Below are 26,907 nucleotides of genomic sequence, written 5' to 3'. Positions count from 1 at the left end.
GGGATCACCAGATGCATAAATTCAGACTGCATCTTTTGCACAAAGTGGATGGGATTTATAGAAATCTCAATCCCATAGTGCTTTTTATAGCACAGTGCAGATCTGCCATGTGTTTTTAAAATCCACAACTTTGTCAATTTCTCTTGTGGGTACGCTGAGTTTTCGGTGCAGATTTTCCCCATAGAATTGCATTAGAGGTAGAAAATCAGCAGGTAAAAATGCATGTGTGTTTAGTGAAGTTCTGCTATGGAAACGTGCTAAAAACACATTGCATGACTATCAAAGTTGTCAAAGCCAAAATACTAGGCAGTATGAAAAAAAAAAACCAAAGAAAAAAAAACCAAAGCACAACATACAAAAAAAATAGAAAAAAAAGACAAACGGCAGTGTAAAAGACTCAATAAAAATACATGTAAAAAAAACCCTCAAAATTAAGACGCAATGAAAAAAAATTAAAGTAATCTACTAAAGTGCTACTTGCAGTTTCTATAATGAGTGCGAGTGTTCGGCTACCGATGCGGCTGAAAACTGACCCACCCAGGTCAAACATTAGCTGGCTACAGGTGGGCCTGAGGGCGCATCGGACAGTGGCAATTTTACCGTAAATGTGATCACCTGATGGATGAATATATATTTAACAATGATCCATTTGGGACTCAAAACAGCGGACCTTTTTTGGTGAGCAAAGCCAAATAATTCACATCACCAAAAAGCCAGACTGCCAACTCTAATGCTTGATTCGGCGTTTTCGTGTTTTCTTATGTACAGGAAAAAATTGTGGTATCTACTGGACTCTTCACAAACATTTCACCCTTAACATTGCACAGGGTAACATTCGCAGGATCGGGAATAGATTATTTTTTCTGCAGCCTCTAAATAAGATTTCTTGAAATAAGTAACAGATTTTCCAAACACAAATCTGCTGCGTGTTAGCAACGTGGGAACATAGCCTAAGAAAAGAATATTTATAGGCAAGTTATGTCATGCAAATTTATAGATTCAGAGTATACAGCTTTTCTATTACACAACCATTACATTTAGCAAAACAGAAACAGATAGAAGGTTGCCATTAAGCCTTGATATCTGTAGATGTTGCTGATTTCACAACACAGTTATCTACTTTTGTGGTATTCTTACCTGGTAGAGGTTTCGGTGGAGGCAACTTGGGATTACTACTTGGTGTATGTACACTGCATATCTTAATAAACCCGGCCATCAGCATTATCAACGCTATTCCCATTAGGAGTACAGCCCACCAGTGTGCCTAAAGGAAAAGGTAAAGACCATCACATTATTCAGGCTGCATGGCAAATGGGGCATTCTGATGAATAAGATCTTTCTCGTGTGCATCATCATCTTTCTCCTAATAATGCAAAATACACATCCTCATACAGTCTGCAAAGTAATCCTTTCTGGATGAAACTCTGAACGACTTTTTATACGGTCGTGTGAATCTACCCTGATGCTCGGCTCAACAGAGCGTTCCTGTGTTCTCTATGAGAGCGGCTACCGGACTCCCCAACAGGCCGGATCGTTCTCTACCCCAACATTATCTGTTGGGGAGAGTTGGGAGGCCCCCAAGTACATAAGCCTTAAAGTTCAGTATATAATTACACAGCAGCGTATTGAAGGCTATGGAAGCACCTCAACCAACCCTCCACTACATACTACTTAGATGTCCAATGGAGAGGGTGGGATAAAAATAAAACTAAAATAGTCCACTGTAACAGTATGGCTCTTTGTCCGGTCAGGCTGAAAATACATGAATACCATTTACCATGTATAGGCAACAGGCAAATAACCACACAATGCTGACAAAATCTGATCTAATATGGTATTCACGTTTATGCTATCTAAGAACAAGACCTTATACTTGAGTTTCCTCTGCAAGTATTCTGACCAAAATACACAATAGTATCTGCTCCAAGTTTGTTTTTTTTTACCTTTTCCTCTTTTTTTAAAGCAGTTTGGATATAGTGGTTTTCCTTAATTTATTTATTTTTAGGGAACAAATGTTGGAATAAATGCACTTTAAACAATTTTTTTAAAAATATTTGCATTTTGTTTCAGACTCCCCATAGAAGACTAAGGCTGTGTGCACACATTGCGTTTAAGCGTTTTTGCCGCAGCGGAAACGCTTTAAAAACGCTATTAAAACGCATCCCATGGGATTCTGCAGTTGCTGTGCCCATGCTGCGGATTCTCCCGCTGCGGAATCGCATAGCTGTAAAATCTGCAGCATGTCCATTATTCCTGCAGAATCTCTTCAATTCCACACCCATAGGATTGCAGTGAAACGCTCACTTTACACATGTGGCTATGCCCACCATGCGTAAAGTGAGCGCTTCATGTGCGGATGGTACCCAGGGTCTGGAGAAGAGGAGACTCTCCTCCATGCCCTGGGTACCATATCCCTGTAAAAAATGGAATTAAAATAAAAAATAGTGATAAACTCACCCTCTGTTGGCTCTCGGAGTCCTCCCGCCTCTCACCACGCTGCCAGCATCTTCCGGTCCCAGGGATGTATTGCGCGAATCACCCGAGAAGACGTCGCGGTCTCGCGAGCGTGACGTCATCTGGGGTGATTCTCACAATGCATCCCTGAGACCAGAACGTACTGGGAGCATCGTTGAGGAGATCAGGGGCCGTCGCGAAAGGTGAGAATAACCTTATTTTTTTACATTCTATTTTTTACTACTGATGCCGCATAGGCAGCATCAATAGTAAAAAGGTGGTCACACTTGTCAAGTGCTATGCCTGACAAGTGTGACCAACCTGTCAATCACCTTTCCGAGAGAGGCTTCAAATTGCTTGGAAAGAGCTAGCGTTCTGCAAGCTAAAAACGCTTGCAAAACACTTGTGATTTGCAGGAAAACGTGGCAGGGAGTTGCGGACACTTCCGCAGCATTTCTGCAACGTGGGAACATAGCCTAAAGGGAAAAAAAAAAAAACGCACAGCGCCGCAGCATTTTTTTTTCATGAAAATCACATCCACTTTGCTTGAACTGTTAAATGTAGAACTCTGCGCAAAAAAAGCAGCGTAAAAAACAAAAAGGCATATGAAGCCAAGAAGAGAGCTACGTTTTCTAACTTATTCCCATAGTGTTTGTAGGACTGGGAAATAGTCATATTGCCTAACAATTTAAAGTTGGCCGATTGCTTTAAAGGGTTTTCCATTTTCATACTGTCAACCTTTCTAGGAGTCGGACACCCACAGATTTTTTTATTCTTTTTTTTTTTTATTTAAGAACCCTTTAATAGCATAAAAGCATTGTACAAAGAAAATCTGTAAGCTTCAGCAAGTAATAGATGGTACTAAGAGTTAGGAGTGTACGCTTCATCTGAATTACTGCTCGCTTTTTTCTATATTGATGCTAAAAATGTGCCACCTTATTTTCTACAACCTCCTCCCGATCCTACAGAGACTTTCTAAGATCCACTCAAACGCTAACAGATTTACAAAATCAGCGGAAGGAAACAAAGTAATAGGCTTTAGATACAGCAGCTCAGGGACACATAACTTTCAGTTAAAAAAATTATAGTACACATCTCGCGCAGATGCTGGATACTTGGCAATCTGGCCTTAAGTCAGGATTTCGAAAAATGGCTTACAGACTAGAATAGCAGTGGGAGAAGAAAAAAAAACAACAGTGTTCTCGGAAACAAACGAACACACAAGGTAAACGATCGGCAAACGTAACCCTGAAAAGGGTCCTGAGCCTGAAAAGCCACTTTACACTTTTGGGGGAATTTTCCATTTTCTACAGTGGAAACCATATCCAGGACCTTCAATCATCATCTGACGGACAACCCACCATGCATTATTCGGAGAGTGCACTGATGTTAATGATAACTAGGTGTTTTTCCAATGGTGGTGGCACTGCAGGAAAATTTAACACTTGCAGGTTCTCTCACAGATTGCAGCAGATTGTCAGTGGTTCCACCATGAAAGTGATGCATAAAACCATACTAAAGGTAAAAAACACCGCTTTAAAATAATGGATGTAATGTTCCACAGTAACATAAAAACGGTGATTTGAGCCATTATAATGTAAAATTTAACTTCTGCATGTCCTGCTACTATAACAATCACAGTACAGCATGACGACTCCAAGCAAACTGGCCACATGCTTCATAGTCACAGGATAGAGACCCTGTGCCGCGATATACCCTCCATATAACTAGGAACTGAAGAGTAATTCTGCCTAAAAATCTAAAGGCGCCAGATGGCTTTATCCCCTTACTGCCATTGGACGGAATAGTACGTTCAATGGCAGCATCCCCACTTTGATGAGGGCTCCGGCGGTGAGCCCGCATCAAAGCCGGGACATGTCAGCTGTTGTGATCCTATGGTCGGCGCTCACAGCAATGCTGCCATTCTGCTACATAGAGGTGAGCATCGCCTGTATGTAGCAGAGGCGATCAAGTTGTGGCAGCATCTAGCCTCCCATGGAGGCTATTGAAGCATGCCAAAAGTAAAAAAAAAAAAAAAAAAAAAAAAAGTTTACAAATATTTAAACAAAAAAAAAAAAGTTCAAATCACCCCCTTTTGCCCCATTCAAAATAAAACAAAAAAAAGTCACACATACACATTAGGCATCACCGCGTTCACATTCGCCCGATCTATCAAAAGAAAAAAAGGATTAACCTGATCGCTAAACAGTGTAATAAGAAAGAAAATCAAAACACCAGAATTACGTTTTCTTGGTCGTTGCGACATTGCATTAAAATGTAATAATGGTCGATCAAAAGAACATATCTGCACAAACGTGGTATCATTAATAACGTCAGCCTAGTGCGCAAACAAATAAGCCCTCACCCAACCCCAGATCGCGAAAAATGGAGACGCTACAGGTCTTGGAAAATGGCGCAATTTTTTTTTTTTTACGCAAACTTTGGAATTTTTGTTCGCCACTTAGATAAAAAGAACCTAGACATGTTTGGTGTCTATGAACTTGTAATGACCTGGAGAATGATAATGACAGGTTATTTTTAGCATTTAGGGTGGTTTCACATTAGTGTTTCAGGGAGCAGCGAAACCCTGCGCACGGCCGCTGCCAAGCCCCGCCCCCTGCCGCGCCTCCTCCAGTAGCTCCGCCAATGGCGCATGACGCTGCATGCATCCTGCGTCCCCTATCACTGGTGACGCAGGCCGTGCGCAGTATGCGTTTGGCGGCGTATGCGTCCTTTTGACGGTGCTCCAACCAGCGCCAAACGCAACCTGTTGCAATTTGGTTGCGCTCGGCGCACCGTCAAAAGGACGCATGCGCCGCCAAATGCATACTGTGCACGGCCTGCGTCCCCAGTGATAGATAGGGGACGCAGGACGCATGCAGAGTCATGCGCCCGTAGGCGGAGCTACCGGAGGAGGTGCGGCGGGGGGCAGGGCTTAGCGGCGGCCGTGCGCAGGCCATCGCTGCGCCCTGAAACGCTAATGTGAAACCACTCTTAGTGAGCCTAGCAAAAAAAGCCAAACAAAAAACAAGTGTGGGATTGCACTTTTTTTGCAATTTCAACACACTTGGAATTTTTTTCCCATTTTCCCGTTTTTTTTCCCGTTTGCTAAAACCAATGGTGTCGTTCAAATGTACAACTCGTCCTGCAAAAAATAAGCCCTCACGTGGCCATATTGATGGAAAAATAAACAAGTTATGGCTCTGGGGAGGAGTGGAGCGGAAAACGAAAACGCAAAACCAAAAAAAGCTTCGGGGGTTAAGGGGTTAAAGGATTTTTCCATTTTACAGCTGGCCAATTTTCAAGGAGTTTGACACACTGAAATTTTGGAAGTTTAGGTTCCCTTTAAACAGAGCTGGCGAGTAAAACAATGGCAGAAATCATCTAATACATGACAGATATTGGTATGTGCTAGGAACTAGCCAAAAACTAAAATTTTCCACTTATTAAAGTTACGGTAATTCTGTAAGTGTAGGGGCAAAGAAAAAAAGTGAGCATTTATGCTGGATGTTTATCACAATATTTTCATGGTGACAGGTTCCCGCAGTACACCAGAACACCATACATGGGGGCATCTATAATATAACGGGCTAAGCGTCACTCTGTATGAAGCCTCTATAGACTGCGCAAGCACGACGTGCCTGCGCAGTCTTGCTCCAGACAGAGTGACACATCCCCTCCCCCCCCAAAGAGATCGCGGTATGCGAAGCACTGAACGCATACAGAGATTTCTGCAACACCTTACCGAGCCAGTGTTGCTGTTGCCGCGGGGTCTTGCGCCTTCATGTGACATCAGGAGAGGGCGGGTTGTGGCGCCAGAATCGGCGCATGCGCAGTCTGCGCTTACCGCCGCCATTTTGTAGAAGACACTGCAGTGTGTCTTCAAGAAAATGGCGGCAGAAAGCAAGGACTGCGCAGGCGCCGAGTCCGGCACCACAAACCCCTTTAGTGTGGTTGTGCTTTTCCCTATTCACGCCAGATAGTGAAAAACCAACTGGTCAGGAAAACACCAAGAGGGACATGAAAATCTGTAAATTAAATGTCATTTTAAGCCAAGTACATGATAATGCTGGAGACCGGAAATAAAAAGCACAAAATAATAAAAACAATGTAGTATTTCTAATTTCATACATACCACAATCCATTCTGCAATGTTCTCATACAGCTCTGGGTTGAAGATGGCCTTCTTTAGCCTCGCTAGTGGTCCATCAGCATCAACCAGTCGACATCGCATGAACACATCACAGTAGCCTTTAAACTCATTGCAAGGTGAGCCAGGCTGTAGAGTAATAGTTTTCCCTTTGAAGTGCGCTCTCCATACGTCAGACCCAGTACTGGCACATGTGTGAGGCTTCACTGCAAGCAGAGACATAATATCCATTAGATCTACATTACCAAGTATTTTATAATGCAATTTATATTATTTCGTAGGCACAAAGCCGATTCATCAAAGCTTTTACACAAGTATTCTGGTGTAAAAAGTTTTGAAAAGTCAAAAAATTTTGGTTCAACTTGAGGCTGCGAGGTGACTTTTGGCGTTGGTGTCACTTTTGCCCAGCTCAGATAAAGTGGGAAGTATAAGATTGTGGCAATCATCGCTTGTCAAAATCAAAGGGTTGGGGGTTACTGTGAGGGTACATTTTGGGGCAATTGGAGGATTGTGAAAGGGGGCATAATATAGCAAGGGGCATTGAGGACATTATGTAGAGAGGTCTTGTGGGCGAGATATGGATAGGGGCAGATTGGGGTGATATGTAGGGCAGTGTGTGGGGGGGCGGGATATTTTGAGGCAGAAGCATGGTAAGGAACAATTTATTCAGGGGCAGACCATGGGAGATATTTTGATTTATGGTGCAGTATAAGGATATTTTTAAGGGCATTAATGGAAGTACTGCTGTAGAAGAGGGAAATCTCTGCAGAGATGAGTTTTAGGTGTGGAATCTCATTATGGCATCTGGACAAAATAAAGAAAAGAAAAGGAGAAAGACTCAAGAGAAGATGCAGTCTTACAAGGTACCTGGATGCAAATGTTTATTTGTGATATGGACTATGTCTCATCAGTATTATCCTGTGTGGTCCGCAGTCTGATAAGAATTCTCAGTATTTCCTTACCATTATTAAGGACACACTGGGTATTATAGGTTCACGTGATACAACTGTATATAGGCCTAACCTGACATTGCAATTGAACACTGTACTAAGATTGGGGCTGCATTCGTGCACTGAGTGTGGTTCTGGGGCCACATTCGTGCACTGACTGTGGTTCTGGGGCCGCATTCGTGCACTGAGTGTGGTTCTGGGGCCGCATTCGTGCACTGAGTGTGGTTCTGGGGCCGCATTCGTGCACTGAGTGTGGTTCTGGGGCCGCATTCGTGCACCGAGTGTGGTTCTGGGGCCGCATTCGTGCACCGAGTGTGGTTCTGGGGCCGCATTCGTGCACCGAGTGTGGTTCTGGGGCCGCATTCGTGCACCGACTGTGGTTCTGGGGCCGCATTCGTGCACCGACTGTGGTTCTGGGGCCGCATTCGTGCACCGACTGTGGTTCTGGGGCCGCATTCGTGCACCGACTGTGGTTCTGGGGCCGCATTCGTGCACCGACTGTGGTTCTGGGGCCGCATTCGTGCACCGACTGTGGTTCTGGGGCCGCATTCGTGCACTGACTGTGGTTCTGGGGCCGCATTCATGCACTGACTGTGGTTCTGGGGCCGCATTCATGCACTGACTGTGGTTCTGGGGCCGCATTCGTGCACTGACTGTGGTTCTGGGGCCACATTCGTGCACTGACTGTGGTTCTGGGGCCACATTCGTGCACTGACTGTGGTTCTGGGGCCACATTCGTGCACCGACTGTGGTTCTGGGGCCGCATTCGTGCACTGAGTGTGGTTCTGGGGCCACATTCGTGCACTGACTGTGGTTCTGGGGCCGCATTCGTGCACTGACTGTGGTTCTGGGGCCGCATTCGTGCACCGACTGTGGTTTTGCACAGATGTAGCAATCCATAACATGCATAATAGCTATGGAAAAATTTACAAATCCTCAAAGTTTAAACGATTTGAGATTATGAGGAGGATTTGGAGAGTTTCTGCTCCCAAAAGGCAGTTTAAGATAGCATGGTTTTTTGGAGCAGAAACTCTCCAAGTTCTCCTCAAATACTCAAAACCTGGTTCTGGTGATGTATTAATGTACTGATGTTAGTTCTGTTGATTTATTCATGCAAGTACCCCTTTAAATTGTTTTGTGGCCCTTGGGATTGGTCCAGTTTGGCAGTGTGTTCCTTGGACCAAAAAATGTTGTGCCCCCTCTTCTAGACAATTGGAGAAAGAATTCATCGAATATGGCCTTAACATTCATACAACAGACTGGTGGTGCCATTGGTTCTTGTTGCTTAGGGTCACTGCATATGATACTCGCAGACAATGAGACCTTGTGAGATTTTAGTAATAGAAAAATATTCTGTCATTGCATTGATGCAAGAGAAGCAAGGTAATTTACTAGACTGACATATTAAAATCACAAGTATGAAGATTGTAAAAAACCTTAAAAGGAGTTGTCTGATATAGAATTTTTTTCGATGCCTGATCTGTCAGTGTTGACTACGAGTGGCATCGTATGCTTTCTAATAATGCCCTGCTCAGTCACCTGACCTCTGCAGCCAAACTGCAGCATCCTCTGACTTCTGGAAAGATCAAGCACTGCTCCGGGAGGCAGCACAAATCAAAGACCGCCTGCACGGGCACTGGAAGGCGAGAATGCCATTATGTTTCATTTTTCAGACATCCATGCCTTAAATAAAAGTTTTCTATATCAGACATCCTATTTAAATAATTTAATCAAATTATGAAAACTCACTTCTTTCCATACAACAGACGTGGCACAACTCCTTATCATCTTTGCCATCGGTGCTGGCACATGTACATTCCTCCAATCCATACTTCTCACAGATAGATCCTGCACATTGCTGAGCGACAAGCAGAAAATAGACACAGAATTAACATTAATAAATGTAGCCACCATGTAACATTTTGGGTAATAAAAAGGATTCTGGTTAGCATTCTGGATAAGTGATTACCTCTCACCCTGGGTAAATTACCAGCTACCTGTGCGCTTTATAAAACTAAACGGACCGACATAGCTTCCAATGCAAACCTAAGAGCAAACGCTGCTAATGTGACTGGCATTCTGGTAACAGAGCAATGTATGTATAATAGGACTGCAGAATGCAAGATTAAAATATAGAAGTCTCATGATTTGACAGACTAGGATCAGCATTCTTGGCACTCAGACAAAATATAGGGAATTCTATTACAATAATGGCGTCTAGCCCAACATTGGCCTTTATACAACGGTGGGAAGACATAGGAATGGAGTGTGCCGATTTATGTTAAAACTATTGTTGACGGTAGACTCAGTTTTTAACAAAATAGAGGAGCGCTACATTGTTGTGGATGTAACAGGTGAACCCCAACCAATTGACAGGACAAGAAACCCAATGTCCCTCCTTCCTGCCCTGGCTGCCAAAGACCACAGTCAGGAACAGGTGAATCGAGCACTGGTTGTGCATGCAGCTCCATATAAAGCCTGTAGACAAAACCTGAGCACAGATTGGTCCAGATAGCGGGGATTATTGGCAGGTCCTCTCTGCTACACTACCAAACCTTTTAGGCTGAGTTCACACGTGGCTTTTTTTTCGTGTTTCCGCGGCGGTTTTAACCGCACGATTTTGCCGCGAAAAATAAGCATCCCATGCATTCCTATGGGATTCCGCAATGCTGTGCTAATGCTGCGGTTTTTACCGCGGCGGAATCGCTTCACGGTAAAAAATGCAGCATGCTCATTAATTTTGTGGAATCGCGGCGATCCCGCACCCATAGGAATGCATTGTTCTGCTTACCTTCAGCATGTGGCTGTGCCCACCATGCGAAAAGTAAACAGAACATTTGCAGATGGTACCCACGGTCCGGAGGAGAGGAGACTGTCTTCCGGGCTTTGGGTACCATATCCCTGTAAAAAATAGAATTTAAAATAAAAAATATTGCTATTCTCACCTTCCGACGTCCAGCGCAGCCTTCCCGCTTCTCTCCACGCTCCCATTCCCAGTAAGCCTTTGCGAAAATGCCCGCGATGACGTCTGTCCTCGCGGGATCGCGAAGTCTCGCGGTCATTCGCGAGACGTCGCGATCCAGCGAGAACGGACGTGATCGCGGGCATTTTCGCAAAGGATTACTGGGAACGGGAGCGTGGAGAGAGGCGGGAAGGATGCGCGGGATGTCGGAAGGTAAGAATAACACCATTTTTTATTTTTTTTTTACATTTTATCTTTTACTACTGATGCTGCATAGGCGGCCTCAGTAGTAAAAAGTTGGTCACACTTGTCAAACACTATGTTTGACGAGTGTGACCAACCTGTCAATCAGTTCTCCAAGCGATGCTACAGATCGCTTGGAAAACGCTAGCATTTTGCAAGCTAATTACGCTTGCAAAATGCTAGTTTTTCCGTGGGAAAATTGCGGGAAGTTAAAATGCGATTTTCCCGCGGAATTCCGGAAATATCGCGGTAATTTCCGCGAGAGTTCCGCTACGTGTGAACCCAGCCTTACAGTATACAAATATAAGTGTGAGTGTCTGTGTGTATATCCAGCCCACAAATAGAGAAATGTTTATCTAAAGAATACATTTATCTCCTACTGATCCCAAGATATATTAGGAATTCTGCAGAACTCGTAGCAGATATCACCCAGTCTACCTGGCTAGGTCTATGTGTGCACAGAGCTTACAGTGGCGAGCTCCACTGTGGGATGTGCAGTCATTACAGCAGGAGCTGTACATTATCAGTGCACATGATAACTGCAATATACAGACACCGCCAAGGTGCTGGTGAAGGGTCTGACAATTGTAATTGCAGCTCTGGGACTGCAACAGATCACAATGCAATGGAATTACAAAACTGATTCACAATACGTAAATAAATCAAAACTGGATCCTGCACTAGGCAGAAACAGGTATCTCTTTTTCGCCTGGAGAGCTTTCTAAAGAGGCTTCCACAAGTTTTAAAGTTATACCCTATCCCATGAACGGGGAATAACTACCCAATCACTGGAGGGGGGAGGGGGGGTTCGACTGCTGGAAACCCAACCAAACCTGAGAACTGGAGCACTGTAGAGTCCCAAGTGAATGGAGCAGTGGTTGATCATGCGCATTGCCAATCCATTCATTCTTAATGGGACCACTGGAAAAAACTGAGCGTTGCGCTTGGCTGGTCTTCAACACTCACTAAAATGAATGGATGGAGCAGCTGTGAGAGTGATTGACCACCGCTTCATTCATTTGAGCTCTTCAGAGCCCCTTTTTCAGGATTGGAGGGGATCACAGCAATTTGATCCACAGTACCTAAGACATTATCCCTTGCCCTAGGATGACGAAAAACTTTCAAACTTGAGAATACCCGCTTAGCTGCTGATCTAAAATAAAAAGATGTGCGTTAATCGGCTATTTACCCCCTTGATGCAGACTTGGGTTTCACGGTTACACTCGGTCAAATTTTCTCGCGGCTCAGATGGAGGACATTGTGCAGAATTTCCATTGCAGGTTCCCATCTTTGCACAGTCCGATTCATCACGACACTTCTGAGCACTGTCTTTGAAGGCGCACTGTGATGTACAGCAGGGACCCTGGCTGGGACTGAAACACATTTGGTGGATATTAAGTAGGATCCATAATTAGGCGAGATGACAAATTAGTTTCGGTGTTTAAAGTATAGGGTGAAATATGAAGAAATTCAACAGAAGATGGGGGCTCAGTGGTTAACACAGCAGCCTTGAAGCGATGGGGGTCTTGGGTTCAAATCCCACCAAGGACAACATCTGCTAGGATGTTCATCAATAATATCTTACTAAATTCTATGCAATATGCATATTTTCCGCAGCTCAAAAACAGCTTTAGTAGAAAATAAATCCATATGTATGTACAGGAATCAAATCGGAAATTACAACCTGGGAATTGTGAAATATATGTATGTGAGGCCAGTGAAGGATTTAGAACAAATTGACAATTTAGAAGGTACGGGTGAATTTTTCTTTTCCCGATGCACTCTAGGCTTTAGAATTACAAAGTAATATCAGTGATTTATAATACATTGTTTGGAATAAAGCAAAATTCTTGATTAAGATAAAAATTAATTTCACAACACAAAGCAATTAGAATGTGTATACTGAATGAAGAATGTCATGCCTAACAATGGCCATCAGATGACGGAGTGGGAGCACTTAATCATACTGACAGCTCAATGCCAATCTGCGGCTATAGTCTTCACAGAGAATCTGGGGCCACACTTTCCAACCTTTACTACAAACGCTGGCACCGCCATACCTGCAGCGTTTTCCGGGTCGTAATTTACACTTCTTGTCTTCTGGCTGGTTGGCATCGTAGCAGCAGTCATCTTTACACTGGTCACTGTAGCCACAATCACACTCCTCTCCTTGCTCAACTAGCCCATTACCACAGATGGGCTGACCGGACTCTGGAACACACAATAACACGATTCTCCAGGTCAGTATTATTAAGGCGATGTCAAACATTTATTGATTTTTTTCTTTAAAAAAAATATCAAAAAAAAAAAAAAAAAAAAAAAAAAAAAAAGGATTTTTATTTGTCTCCCAAATGGGATGCGTGAGGACTTGGGTTTTTTTGCGTGGTGAGCTGACATTTTTATTGACAACATTTTAAGGTGCTTACAATCTTTTGATCACTTTTTATTACATTTATTAAGGAGGTATCATAGTAACATAGTTATTAAGGTAGAAGGGAGACTTTAAGTCCATCTAGCTCAACCCATATCCTATCCTAACTTGCCCTAACATGTTGATCCAGAGGAAGGCAAAAAAAACCCATGTGGCAAACAATGGGAATAAAATAATGATTGAACAACCAGAATTTAATTTTTTTTTTTTTTTTCCAGTTCATGGAATTTAGTCTAGGGGTTAATTTTATAATATGATAGACAAGACGTATGTATAAGGAGATAAACTACATTACTCTCTTTACTTTTAATATCAGTAAAGTTGGGCGATTTGAATTTTTCTTAAAGAAGCAAAAAAGCCTCATTCAGAAGTCTGTGCATCACGTCTGATTGAGGCTTTACACTGACTGAGCATAGTGAAGTCAGTGTTCAGAGCACGATCATTACACGGCTGAGCTTCCAAGACAGCATCAGCAAGCGCCGCAGCGAGAGCAGTGGGCGCCGCAGCGAGAGCAGTGGGCGCCGCAGCGAGAGCAGTGGGCGCCGCAGCGAGAGCAGTGGGCGCCGCAGCGAGAGCAGATTGGGGAGCCCGACATTGTACTACTAATCAATTTGTTCTTCTGACCAGACTTCTTCCAGCACTGAGAACAGGTTGCCAGCCTGGCATCATAAGTATTATGTGAGGCTTTCTGATGCATTCTCACTGCACTGCGTTGAAGGCTTCTCACATAGCTGTGAATAGTGGTGACAGAGATACTGCAACACAGCGCTGGGCTACAATAAAATGGCACCAAGATCTCTCCACAGCTGTGAACTGTGCATGTTGGGGGCATTCACAGTCCATAGCTGATACCTCCACAGCATAGGAGCTACCTGGCCATAACCACCACAGCCCCATGTCTAATCCCAAATATTATATATAAAATTTCTTCTCACCCCCCCAATGATGGCTGTCTGAGGGTTCAACCCTCAAACTAACTATCTACATATTTTATATTGCTTTGCAAATAAATGCGTCTTTAATTTTTAAATAATAATAAAAAAAAAACTAAAAAAAAAACAGTGATACGTTCCCCTTAATGATTTGCACAATCTTTGGCAGCTATGGATAATAATCTATGTCCAAAGCACAGGGAGTATAAAAAACAAACATGATTCAACCTACTTACATTTCTTTTTAGAATTAAAAAAAATTTAATGGGGTTTAGCCATTCTAGAAAACAGCATATCGCTAGTATATGAAGTCACTGAACTTTAGGGGGGGGTCTGACAGCCATGGTTCCCATGGACAAGGAAGAATAAAAGGATTGTTACACTATATAAAATAACAGTTTACAGTTAGAACACACATTTGTGGTACATCGACCATCACCTTCTCTGCAGAGACGTCCCCTAACTGCCAGCGGTACAAAGCAGTGCGGCCGTCCTTATTCACGCTCTCAGCGTCTATCAGACACAGATTAGAGATATTGATGGCATATCCTAGAGATAAACCATCTGTGAACTCCTACAGCAAATTACGTAAAGGGATTAAATAATTCCATAGGAAAAAAAAAAATCTATAACACTATTGAGAACTAAACCTAGCATTAAGGCAAATCTTGTGGACAAGAATATTTGCAATAGGTGGAGACAAGTATATGTGTGTATCAATAACAAATAAAAACACACAAAAAATATAACACAAGAGAATACATACCGACAAAACAAAAATTCCTTTTCTTCTCCAAGACTTGACTAATATTACGGACACTGCAAATCGAGAATTTGTTGTTATTAAGCTTGTCCCCTGACGTGGCTCTGGCATACATGATAAAGTTACCATTCTCCTTAAATCCCACATTCTTAGACTCTCCTGGTGTGCATTCAGAGCCAGAATCATGCTGCGGGGGAACAGACAACATGTAAGATCCTTAATAAGAAAAAATGTTTTATTTTTTTTGTTATTATATATAATGTTTAAGAAAATCACTTTTACAGAAAAAAACATTCAAATATGCTATGATCAAGACATTCAAATAAAATGTATAAAATGTAGAAGGGGAAATTTGTTCCAGGATCCTTGAATTGCTGAGAAAAACTCATCTTCCAAAAGATAACACATACAGTCAGCAAAACTGAAGAAAGGATTACATGACTGAAAAGCTTAAAGACAATAAAATAGGTGAGTGAAGGGTTCTGTGTATAGATGAAGAGAAATGTAATTTAAGACAAAAAAAGGTTGCCTATGTAGTTATGTATTTTTAAACTTCTACACAGTACAGTTGTGTTTCCTTCTTCTATACATATCTATGCAAATGAAGTACACTGCTCAAAAAAAGGAAACACTTAAACAGCACAATGTATGTCCAAATCAATCACACTTCTGTGAAATCAACCTGTCCAGTTATAAAGCAACAACGATTGTGAATCAATTTCTTCTGCTGTTGTCCAAATGAATCAAACAGATAGAAATGATAGGCAATTAGCACGATAACCCCTATAAAAGGAGTGGTTCTGCAGGGGGTGACCACAGACCATTTCTCGGTTTTCATTTTTATCTGGCCGTTTGGCCACTTTGGCATTTTGTCATTGCTGTCACCTCTAGAGGTACTATACAGTAGCATGAAGCGGTGTCTACAGCCCACAGAAGTTGCTCAGTTAGTGCAGCTCATCCAGGATGGCACATCAATGCAAGCTGTGTCAAGAAGGGTAGCTGTGTGTCTGCATGGAGCAGATACCAGAAGACAGACCAGTACACCATGAGACGTGGAGGAGGCTGTAGGAGGGCAACAACCCAGCAGTGGGACTGCTACCACCTCCTTTGCGTAAGGGAAAACAGGAGGAGCAGTGCCAGAGCCCTGCAAAAATAACCTTCAGCAGGCCACTAATGTCCATGTGCCTCCTCAAACTGTCAGAAACAGACTCTGTGAGAATGGTATGAGGGCCCGACGTCCATAAGTGGGTATTGTGCTTACAGCCCAACACCATGCAGGGCGATTGGTATTTGCCAGAGAACACCAAGATTGGCAGATTCGACACTGGTGCCCTGTGCTCTACACGGATGAGAGCAGGTTCACACTGAGCACATGCGACAGACGTGACAGTCTGGAGAACTTCTGCTGCCTGCAACATCCTCCAGTATAACCGGTTTGGCAGTGGGTCAGTAACGGTGTAGAGAGGCATTTCTTTGGAGAGCTGCACAGCCCTTCATGTGCTAGACAGAGGTACCCTGACTGCCTTTAGGCACCAGGATGAGATCCTCAGATCCATTGTGAGACCATATGCAGGTGCAGTGGGCCCTGATGTTAGGCCTCATTTTCCTGAAGTGTGTCAGCAGTTCCTGCAAGATGAAGGCATTAATGCTATGGACTGGCCTGCCCGTTCCCTGAATCTAAATCGAGCACATCTGGGACATCATGTTTTAGTTTCCATCCACCAATGCCACATTGCATCAGACTGTCCAGGAGTTGACTAATGATTTAATCCATGTCTGTGAGATCTGTCATGAGAACATTTGCTGCCTCATCAGGAGCATGCCCAAGTGTTGAAGGGAGGTCATACAGGCAGGCAAAGGTCACTTACACTACTGAGCATCATTTCCTTGTCTTGAGGAAATTCCTCTGAAGTTGGAAGAGCCTGTAATTTGATTTTCCACTTTGATTTTGAGTATCATTCCAAATCCAGCCCTCCATTGGATATGAATTTTGATTTACCTTGATCATTTTTATGTTGTATTGTTCTAACGCACTATGCAATGAAGAAAGATTTGCAAGTGGAATATTTCATTCAGTGATATCTAACGTGGTATTTAAGTGTCCCTTTTATTTTTTTGAGCAGTGTTTATTACGGTTGATGCATGTCCAGCACAGAGCTTAAGAAGAGATCTTGGCTGTGATTGCTCACATTCACAGCAGATATAGAAGCATTTTTCGTCCATGAATGAGTAGATCTTATTGCCTTCTTTACATGGTAGATAATTAGGCATCAAAATGAAAGTGCCAAGTGAATGGCAGTGTAGCCAGCTCAGCAAAATTACGTAGCTATTCAGTAAGGTGTTTTAAAAGTGTCTTACCTCACAGCACATAACACAATTCAATGAAACTATAACTACAATATGTGCATGCACCGGTAATGGCATTTTGAGCAAGCACAAAAAAATCCTCATTTGTTTACTAGCGCTGATTCAGAGCTTTAAAGCAAATTCATGGACGCTGAAAACAATTACTTAGCTGAGGGTCTTGGTAATGCATCCTTAAAAGAGACCGTTTAAGGCTCCAAAGATGGGGTTACAGCACCCTACATGCAGTAATAAACGACTGTCAATCAGCTACTTGTTTGCTGATTGGCAATAATTTTTCGGCCTGTTTAGACAGGCAGGCCACAATTAATAAGAGCGTGAACATGTATTCCCATAAAATTTAATTTTATTCAATTGAAGTTAAAAAACACCTATGCCCGTGAATGAATAACCAAAAATATTTTATAAGCCCTGTTAAAGGCTACAATAAACTATCTGCACCCTTCCTTGCCGTGGAGGTTGGCACCCTGATACGGTTATTTGGCGCCCCCACTCAACGTCGTCTGACCCTGTCTCCCCTACCTCACCCTAGTATCACAGGTGGGAAAACAATGCCAGATAGAAAAGATATGAAGGAAGGGAAAAAAAGCTTAGTATACACAGAATGCAATGCAAGAGTAACCCGGGCAATAAGCCCACAAATATAATTATAGTCAGGGTAACCCAAAATTAGGGCTACTACTGTTAGCCCTCACAGAACAAAAATAAAATTAGCCTAATGATACACAATGAGCCAAAAAATAACCATAAATTGCTACCAGCATGATTGATAAGATAAACATGCAAACAAGGACATAACGTTCCAGCAATAAATTAGCAATATATGGTCATAAATAATCGCCTCTATTATTAGAAATAAAGAGACCACTGATGGTGTATAAAAATAATCATGATGTTACATTGTTCCATAAATGAACAAATAGATGAAAAAAATAGACCACCACCCAGTGGTTACTTATCAGCAAAGTCGCCCCGACGTGTTTCCCCGGTGTAACGGTTCATCAGGAGGCCACAGACTTTAATACCACTGATGCTCGATATTCTCCATGATGCCCAAAGATAACAAGATGTAAACAAGGCATGGCGGCGGTCACAAAAAATGAATTTAAATAGCCCCCGCTATTATGTATCAACTAAGCCCATTGGGTGCACGGTCACAGAAGATACACATCCACTTTGCCCAGCCAATCCTGAGTGTTACTCATTACCTATTCCACTGCGTTCCACCATCGGGCCAGCGTGCGTGTCACGTCAAAAGCGCATAACCGGAAGTGATGTACCCGGAACTTATCAGCGCCTGTTACCCCGCAACCAGAAAAAAAACAGACAAGCACGGTATTAACCCGTGACCTATTCGCACGCAGGCGCATTACCGCCTAAATGATGAACAGTTGTGCCAACCAGCGTGACCATCTGTAAATACACAGCCCAGATTTTGCCGCATAGTACGTACGCACACATAATAGCCCGATACTTAGCGCATATGATAGACTCAAGTTATACATAATAATAGTATGCCCATGATTGAGCAACTAAGTATATAACTAGACACAAAGTGGAAATACACAATCTCTCTGTATAGTAACACAGGAGAAAGTGAATTTGTGATAATATGCTCAAAAGATATATGTTATACCAAATGCTTTAATAATACAAAAACTCATAATAGAGTTAGTGCGAAATTATTACGCACTACTTACAAATAGACTAGCTACACATTATCTTAAGAAAACCAAGTTTATAGGGGCCAAAAACAGCCATAAATGGCTAAATACTCTCAAGACTCTTAAAGGAAGCATGTGAATGACAGGCATTCATTTATACCTTTTGGGAACAGGGATTGGAGTCTATATATCCATTCTGCTTCTCTTCTTTGTATAATTTTGTCAAGGTCTCCCCCCCGAGGTTTGGGTCTGACTAACTCAATCATACAAAAGGAAATATCCTTCAGAGATCCAGCATGCACCTCATTCATATGTCACGCAATAGATGTATCCCTACTATTTTTAATGTCGTTCAAATGCTCACCTACTCTTATCCTGAGCTCCCTAATAGTCTTACCAACATAATCCAGAGGGCAGGTGCATGTTGCTTTATACACCATACCAGAGGATCTACAATTCCCAAAATCCCTGATATTGTATGTCTTTCCATCCACTGAACTACAAAATGTTTTAGATTGCGACATGACACCACATCTCGAGCAGTTTCCACATTTGAAAAAACCTTGTGGTTTACGAGCAAGCCAAGTTCCTTCCTTTTTTGGTCTCTGATAAAAACTATGTACCAAACGGTCCCCAAGGGACCTACCCTTCCTGTAGGTAATACTTGGCTTGGGCGTAATAATACCCCTAAGGTCTGGATCTGCCAGAAGAATACCCCAATGCTTTCTGAAGATGTTGTATATCCTTTCAGCTTGGCCATCAAAAGTGCCTATCATCCTAACCATTTTTCGATCATTCCTCCTTTCTTTAACCCCCAACAAAATGGATCTATCAGTGGATAATGCTTCCTGACACGATTTTCTCAAAATATGTTCTGGATAACCTCTCATTTGAAACCTATGGTGCAAATCATCAGCCTGGTTTCTACAGGTAGCCAAATCAGAGCAGTTCCTTCTAATACGAAGGAACTGTCCCTTTGGTATACCTCTAAAAAATGGTTAGGATGATAGGCACTTTTGATGGCCAAGCTGAAAGGGTATACAACATCTTAAGAAAGCATTGGGGTATTCTTCTGGCAGATCCAGACCTTAGGGGTATTATTACGCCCAAGCCAAGTATTACCTACAGGAAGGGTAGGTCCCTTGGGGACTGTTTGGTACATAGTTTTTATCAGAAAAAGGAAGGAACTTGGCTTGCTCGTAAACCACAAGGTTTTTTCAAATGTGGAAACTGCTCGAGATGTGGTGTCATGTCACAATCTAAAACATTTTGTAGTTCAGTGGATGGAAAGACATACAATATCAGGGATTTTGGGAATTGTAGATCCTCTGGTATGGTGTAAAGCAACATGCACCTGCCCTCTGGATTATGTTGGTAAGACTATTAGGGAGCTCAGGATAAGAGTAGGTGAGCATTTGAACGACATTAAAAATAGTAGGGATACATCTATTGCGCGACATATGAATGAGGTGCATGCTGGATCTCTGAAGGATATTTCCTTTTGTATGATTGAGTTAGTCACACCCAAACCTCGGGGGGGAGACCTTGACAAAATTATACAAAGAAGAGAAGCAGAATGGATATATAGACTCCAATCCCTGTTCCCAAAAGGTATAAATGAATGCCTGTCATTCACATGCTTCCTTTAAGAGTCTTGAGAGTATTTAGCCATTTATGGCTGTTTTTGGCCCCTATAAACTTGGTTTTCTTAAGATAATGTGTAGCTAGTCTATTTGTAAGTAGTGCGTAATTTTGCACTAACTCTGAGTTTTTGTACTAATAAAGCATTTGGTATAACATATCTTTTGAGCATATTATCACAAATTCACTTTCTCCTGTGTTACTATACAGAGAGATTGTGTATTTCCACTGTTTGTGTCTAGTTATATACTTAGTTGCTCAATCATGGGCATACTATTATTGTTATGTATAACTTGAGTCTATCGTATGCGCTAAGTATCGGGCTATTATGTGTGCGTACGTACTATGCGGCAAAATCTGGGCTGTGTATTTACAGATGGTCACGCTGGTTGGCACAACTGTTCATCATTTAGGCGGTAATGCGCCTGCGTGCGAATAGGTCACGGGTTAATACCGTGCTTGTCTGTTTTTTTCTGGTTGCGGGGTAACAGGCGCTGATAAGTTCCGGGTACATCACTTCAGGTTATGCGCTTTTGGCGTGACACGCACGCTGGCCCAATGGTGGAACGCAGTGGAATAGGTAATGAGTAACACTCAGCGATTGGCTGGGCAAAGTGGATGATGTGTATCTTCTGTGACCGTGCACCCAATGGGCTTAGTTGATACATAATAGCGGGGGCTATTTAAATTCATTTTTTGTGACCGCCGCCATGCCTTGTTTACATCTTATCTTTGGGCATCATGGAGAATATCGAGCATCAGTGGTATTAAAGTCTGTGACCTCCTGATGAACTGTTACACCGGGGAAACGCGTCGGGGCGACTTTGCTGATAAGTAACCACTGGGTGGTGTTCTATTTTTTTCATCTATTTGTTCATTTATGGAACAATGTAACATCATGATTATTTTTATACACCATCAGTGGTCTCTTTATTTCTAATAATAGAGGCGATTATTTATGACCATATATTGCTAATTTATTGCTGGAACGTTCTGTCCTTGTTTGCATGTTTATCTTATCAATCATGCTGGTAGCAATTTATGGTTATTTTTTGGCTCATTGTGTATCATTAGGCTAATTTTATTTTTGTTCTGTGAGGGCTAACAGTAGTAGCCCTAATTTTGGGTTACCCTGACTATAATTATATTTGTGGGCTTATTGCCCGGGTTACTCTTGCATTGCATTCTGTGTATACTAAGCTTTTTTCCCTTCCTTCATATCTTTTCTATCTGGCATTGTTTTCCCACCTGTGATACTAGGGTGAGGTAGGGGAGACAGGGTCAGACGACGTTGAGTGGGGGCGCCAAATAACCGTATCTATTAGGGTGCCAACCTCCATGGCAAGGAAGGGTACAGATAGTTTATTGTAGCCTTTAACAGGGCTTATAAAATATTTTTGGTTATTCATTCACGGGCATAGGTGTTTTTTAACTTCAATTGAATAAAATTAAATTTTATGGGAATACATGTTCACTCTAATATTATGGTATATTCCTTTTTTATAATGATTTTGTGGAACACAATAAGAGCCCTGAACAAATCAGGAATAGATCTTTCAGTACATATAGGCTGCAAGTGCAGCGCAGACTGTATTTACACAAGACAATGAGCTGCCGAGAATGATGATCTTTGAGGCTATGTTCCCACGGTGAGTTTTTGATGTTGCAGCATTTATAAGGTAAATTAGGATACATGCTTTTTTTTTTTTATTAAACTGAGCGTAGTTACAAGAGAAATTGACATGTTGCTTACTTGATACACGCACCGCAGGTCAGTTTGTGTTTTTCTATTTCAAATAAAAGACTTTATTCTTGCTGGCTGTTTATTTACAGTATACCATATTTTTCAAAATATAAGACGCACTTTTTTCCTCCAAAAATGTAGAGTAAAATGGGGGGTGCATCTTATAGTCCCGGATGTACCGGCTTTGGCTGTGATGGGGAGGAGGTGGGGGAGCGGCAGAGCCGTAGGTCACAGGAGATGGCGGCTGCAGCCAACTCCTGTGCCCACTGCTAAAGAGAAATGAATATTCACTGCATTCCACGCACATGGGCATAGAGGGCAAATGAATATTCATTTCTCTTTAATAGCATCCTGGTATGAATGGCCCCCATCCTTATACTGGTATGATTGGCCCCCATCCTGGTATGCATGGCTCCATCAGAAACACATTTAAAAAAAACAAAAAACGTTACACTTACCTTTATGCGCTCCCTCGCAGGGTCTTGTTCAGATGGCAGAAGCTGCTCTATGCTTGTAAGCAATGTATGGCAGTGACTTCATGCGCTGCTTACAAGCCGAAGGACAGCTGCCGGGATATTCACTGCTTCCCATGCCAGACTATGTGCGTGGAGGGCAGTGAGTATTCATTGCTCGCTCTTTAGCAGCGAGCACAGTGTCAGCCGCAGGCTTCGAGCAGCTGCCGAGCAGTCAAGTGTGCCCGCTAATTAAAAGAAATAAATATTCACTGCGCTCAACTCCCATGGGCGTGGAATACGGTGAATATTCACTCCCTTTAGTAGCGGGGTAGCGTGATATCCTGGCAGCTGCAAGAAGCTGGTGGCTGACACTGTGCTCGCTGCTAAAGAGCGAGCAATGAATACTCACTGCCTTCCACACAGTCTGGCATGGGGAGCAGTGAGTAATCCGGCAGCTGTCCTTCAGCTTGTAAGCAGCTGCTGACATCAGAACAAGACGCTGCAAGGGAGCTTAGGAAGGCAAGTGTAAAAGATTTTTAATAGAGGGGCCATGCATATCAGGGATAGGGATGAGGGGGGCCATGCATACCAGGGTAGGGATGAGGGGGGCCATGCATACCAGGGTAGGGTTGAGGGGGGCCATGCATACCAGGGTAGGGATGAGGGGGGCCATGCATACCAGGGTAGGGATGAGGGGGGCCATGCATACCAGGATGGAGATGATGGAACCATATATCACTTACACAAATTTGTTTGTTACGTAATGTGGTAAGTCATGTGAAAGATCTGTGTCTAGGAATTACTTTATGTAATGCTGTTTGTAATGTTGTAATGTTTAGAATGCTGTTTGTAACACTGCTGTAATACAATAATTTCCCTCGGTATCAATAAAGTGTATCGTATATACCAGGATAGGATGTATTAAGTACAGAATTAACCACATTTTTGCCTTCAAATTTTTTTTCTAATTTCTTCCTCTAAAACCTTGGTGCCTCTGGTCTGGTGCGTCTTATAGTCCGACAAATACGGTAACTATAGGATTAGTAATGGATAGGTGTTTTATAGACGACTCTCCATTATCAAGCCGTGAACTTGATGGCACCGGACAATACAAAGGCAACAACCCCACAAATATTAGTCCACTTGCCATCGCCACAGGATAAGTGGGGAAGAGCTGAACAATGTGCCAGAATTGCGCCTTTTCTAGGTGGCTGCAGGCTGCTATTTTTAAGCTGGGGAGAAAGGGGGGGGGGTCAAAATCCATGGCCCCTTTCCAGCCTGAGAATATCAGCCCCCAGCTGTCTGCTTCAGCTCGGCTGGTTGTCAAAAATGGTGGCACCCCACACAGTTTTTTAAAATGATTTATTTAAATTATTTTAAAAAAAATTGTGAGGGGACCAGTCTAATCTTGAAAGCTGTCGGCTTTAGCAAGTTTGTTTCAGAATTACAGCCCATAGCTGTTAGTTTTGCCTAGCTGGTTATCAAAAATACAGGGGAACCCACGTCATTTTTTCTTTCTTAATAATCTTAGAGCGCAGGCTGATGAATACTCCCATCAGCTGCTGCCTGCTCTCGCTGTTATTAGCGGCAGCAGGCTTAGGCTGATGGGAGTAGTAGTCCCACCAGCCAACACTGGTAGCAGGAGGTAAAATTTTTACCACCCATCACAGCTGTGGGCTCAGACAGTTATCTGACATCGTGGTAATTGCGGCTCTCTGAATGACGGTAATGATTTTACCACCGATCAGAAGAAGTGTTTGCTGCACGGTCATGCACATGACAGTGCGAGAAACACCCAGTGTTTGGGGTGACAAACCCGTACAGTAACACAGACTTCATGGTGAAGTCTATGTTTAGGGTCCGTGCCCAAAGAGTCGATGTTTTGTACGGACCCCGAATTTCACTGTTTGAGTCCACCCATCTCTAATCAGAAGTATTACCTTTCAATACAGCAATCTGAATGAAATCTGAAATCAGATGGTGGAGAGAAATGGAGCACGTTAAATATCCAGATAAATGAACTTACAGTAGAGAAAAGCAATTAAATACAGAATATTCCATTCTGGTATTATCAAGCCCAAGTAAAACGCTACAACATGCCAATTCAGTTTAAAACAAAAAAAAAAAAATTATTGTCGACTTACTGGAGAGCCAAAGTTATGTCCCACTTCATGTGCAAATGTGATATGAGAGACTTTGGGAGGAACGTGGGAGCCGTAATTTTGTACAGTAATGATTCCAGTGTTTAAGGATTTTTTCTTCCCATCTGAGTAGAGTTTACTCTTTTCACATATCCCACCCGAGCTTCCTGAAAGTAAAACATTAGTAACAATTTACTATAGCCTTCAGCCACCAAACGTCAGTAATATAACAGGACAAGTAGTGGCGATATTGAAGATATTCCTAATTTTTGTTAAATATGCTCCTTTTAAAGCAAATTGCCCATTGGAGCCTAGTTAAAATCTGATTTTTATGCTAAATGCAAGTTGCGCTAATATTACATATGCAAATGTGAAATTTTAAGTGGCAAATGATGAAAAGATGCTACTTGTACCATATTAGAACCGATCAGAGGAAAATGCCAAAATAAAAAATGCATAACATACGGCAGAATTAAAGAGAGTCACTTAAAAACTGTACAGAAACATACTTTAGTTACGCTAATAGTGTAATAAAAATGATAAAACATTGTAACACATTCCCTTGAGGATTTTTTTTTCTACTAAGCCACACCTTCCCAATATTTCTTTTTAGGCTCCTTGTGAAGGTCATAAAGTGCGGCTCTTGCTATGGAGGACCTGACCACTCCTTGTATTGCAAAGTCAGCCTTTCATGACAAGGAACTGTAATGGATGACTAAGGGTGCACGTACACGGCAAGTATTCATGGCAGAAAGTTCTGCACCCAAAACGCATCTCTTGCCAGGATGTATGAAAATACATGCGCTTTTTTAACTAGTTTTTGATCAGTTTTTACCTTATTGATTTGAATATGGAACATGCCTAAAAAACACTGAAAGAATTGAAAATTTGCAAGAACAAAATAAGCAACGTGTGCATGAAACTTCAAAAATCTCATTTATTTGGCTGGTACTGTAAACTATAGCGTCTTGGTGCAGAAATCTCTGTTGAAAATACTTAACGTGTTTCACATGCACGGCGGGCATGCCTCGGCGTAGTTTGATAAGGCAATCATACCTTGTGAGCATCGGTAACGGAGGTGTAAGTGGTAGCAATGGGGTTAAATTAATGAAAAGCCTCTATCACTAAAATGTCATCGATGCCTGTTATTGACATCTAAAAACGTCCAGGATTGGATTAGTCTTGATCACAGAATGTCCCCACCGTGAATAAACTAACATCTTGTGCCAATAGAATCACAATAATGAAAATGTAGGTACCGTGGCAGGAACACCACCCAACCTGATGTATAGACCCCGATCACAACGCAACAGTCAGAAACCTGGGTAGGTATCATGCATGATTCCACCCAAAATACTGCACATGCCCTTTAAAGGGAATCTGTCACCCCATTTTTGGCCTATTAGCTGCGGCCACCGCCATCAGGGGCTTATCTACAGCATTCTGTAATGCTGTAGATAAGCCCCCGACGTAACCTGCAAGAAAAACAAGTTAGATTATACTCACTGGGGGGCGGTGGGTGTCGCAGTCCGGTGCCTCCCATCTTCTAGCGATGACGTCCTCCTTCTTACTTCTGCCGCGGCTCCTGTGCAGGCGTACTTTACCCTGTTGAGGGCTGAGTAAAGTACTGCAGTGCGCAAGCGCCGGACCTCTGACCTTTCCCGGCACCTGCGCACTGCAGTACTTTACTCAGCCCTCAACAGGGTAAAGTATGCCTGCGCAGGAGCCGCGGCAGAAGTAAGAAGGAGGACGTCATCGCTAGAAGATGGGAGGCGTCGGACTGGACCGCGACACCCATTGGATTGGACCGGACCCCCGGGTGAGTATAATATAACTCGTTTTTCTTCTCTTTCAGGTTACATCGGGGGCTTCCCTACAGCATTACAGAATGCTGTAGATAAGCCCCTGATGGCGGTGGCCGCAGCTAATAGGCCAAAAATGGGGTGACAGATTCCCTTTAAGGGTGCACTTACACATCCATATGAATGGTCCAAGTGCATCCTGTTTTACTGA

At 42.7% G+C, this 26,907-nt stretch overlaps 1 protein-coding gene across 1 annotated transcript in view; it reads right to left on the bottom strand.

Annotated features, from left to right (window-relative positions):
* The window catches only part of ADAM10 (ADAM metallopeptidase domain 10), a 211,913-nt gene that overhangs the window by 7,766 nt on the left and 177,240 nt on the right, over window positions 1–26,907 (bottom strand). Inside the window, exons 9-15 of the mRNA XM_073586969.1 lie at window positions 24,898–25,061; window positions 14,889–15,072; window positions 12,820–12,970; window positions 11,949–12,132; window positions 9,304–9,412; window positions 6,590–6,810; window positions 1,138–1,264 (exon numbers count right to left, since the gene is read on the bottom strand). Of these exons, the coding sequence (XP_073443070.1) occupies window positions 1,138–1,264; window positions 6,590–6,810; window positions 9,304–9,412; window positions 11,949–12,132; window positions 12,820–12,970; window positions 14,889–15,072; window positions 24,898–25,061 (1,140 nt within the window). The remainder of the gene's footprint in view (window positions 1–1,137; window positions 1,265–6,589; window positions 6,811–9,303; window positions 9,413–11,948; window positions 12,133–12,819; window positions 12,971–14,888; window positions 15,073–24,897; window positions 25,062–26,907) is intronic.

Source organism: Dendrobates tinctorius, unplaced genomic scaffold (genome assembly GCF_039654945.1).
Source record: "Dendrobates tinctorius isolate UK_male_01 unplaced genomic scaffold, ASM3965494v1 ptg000097l, whole genome shotgun sequence".
In the NCBI taxonomy this organism is placed as follows: domain Eukaryota; kingdom Metazoa; phylum Chordata; class Amphibia; order Anura; family Dendrobatidae; genus Dendrobates; species Dendrobates tinctorius.
This window is presented reverse-complemented; position numbering and strand designations above follow the sequence as displayed.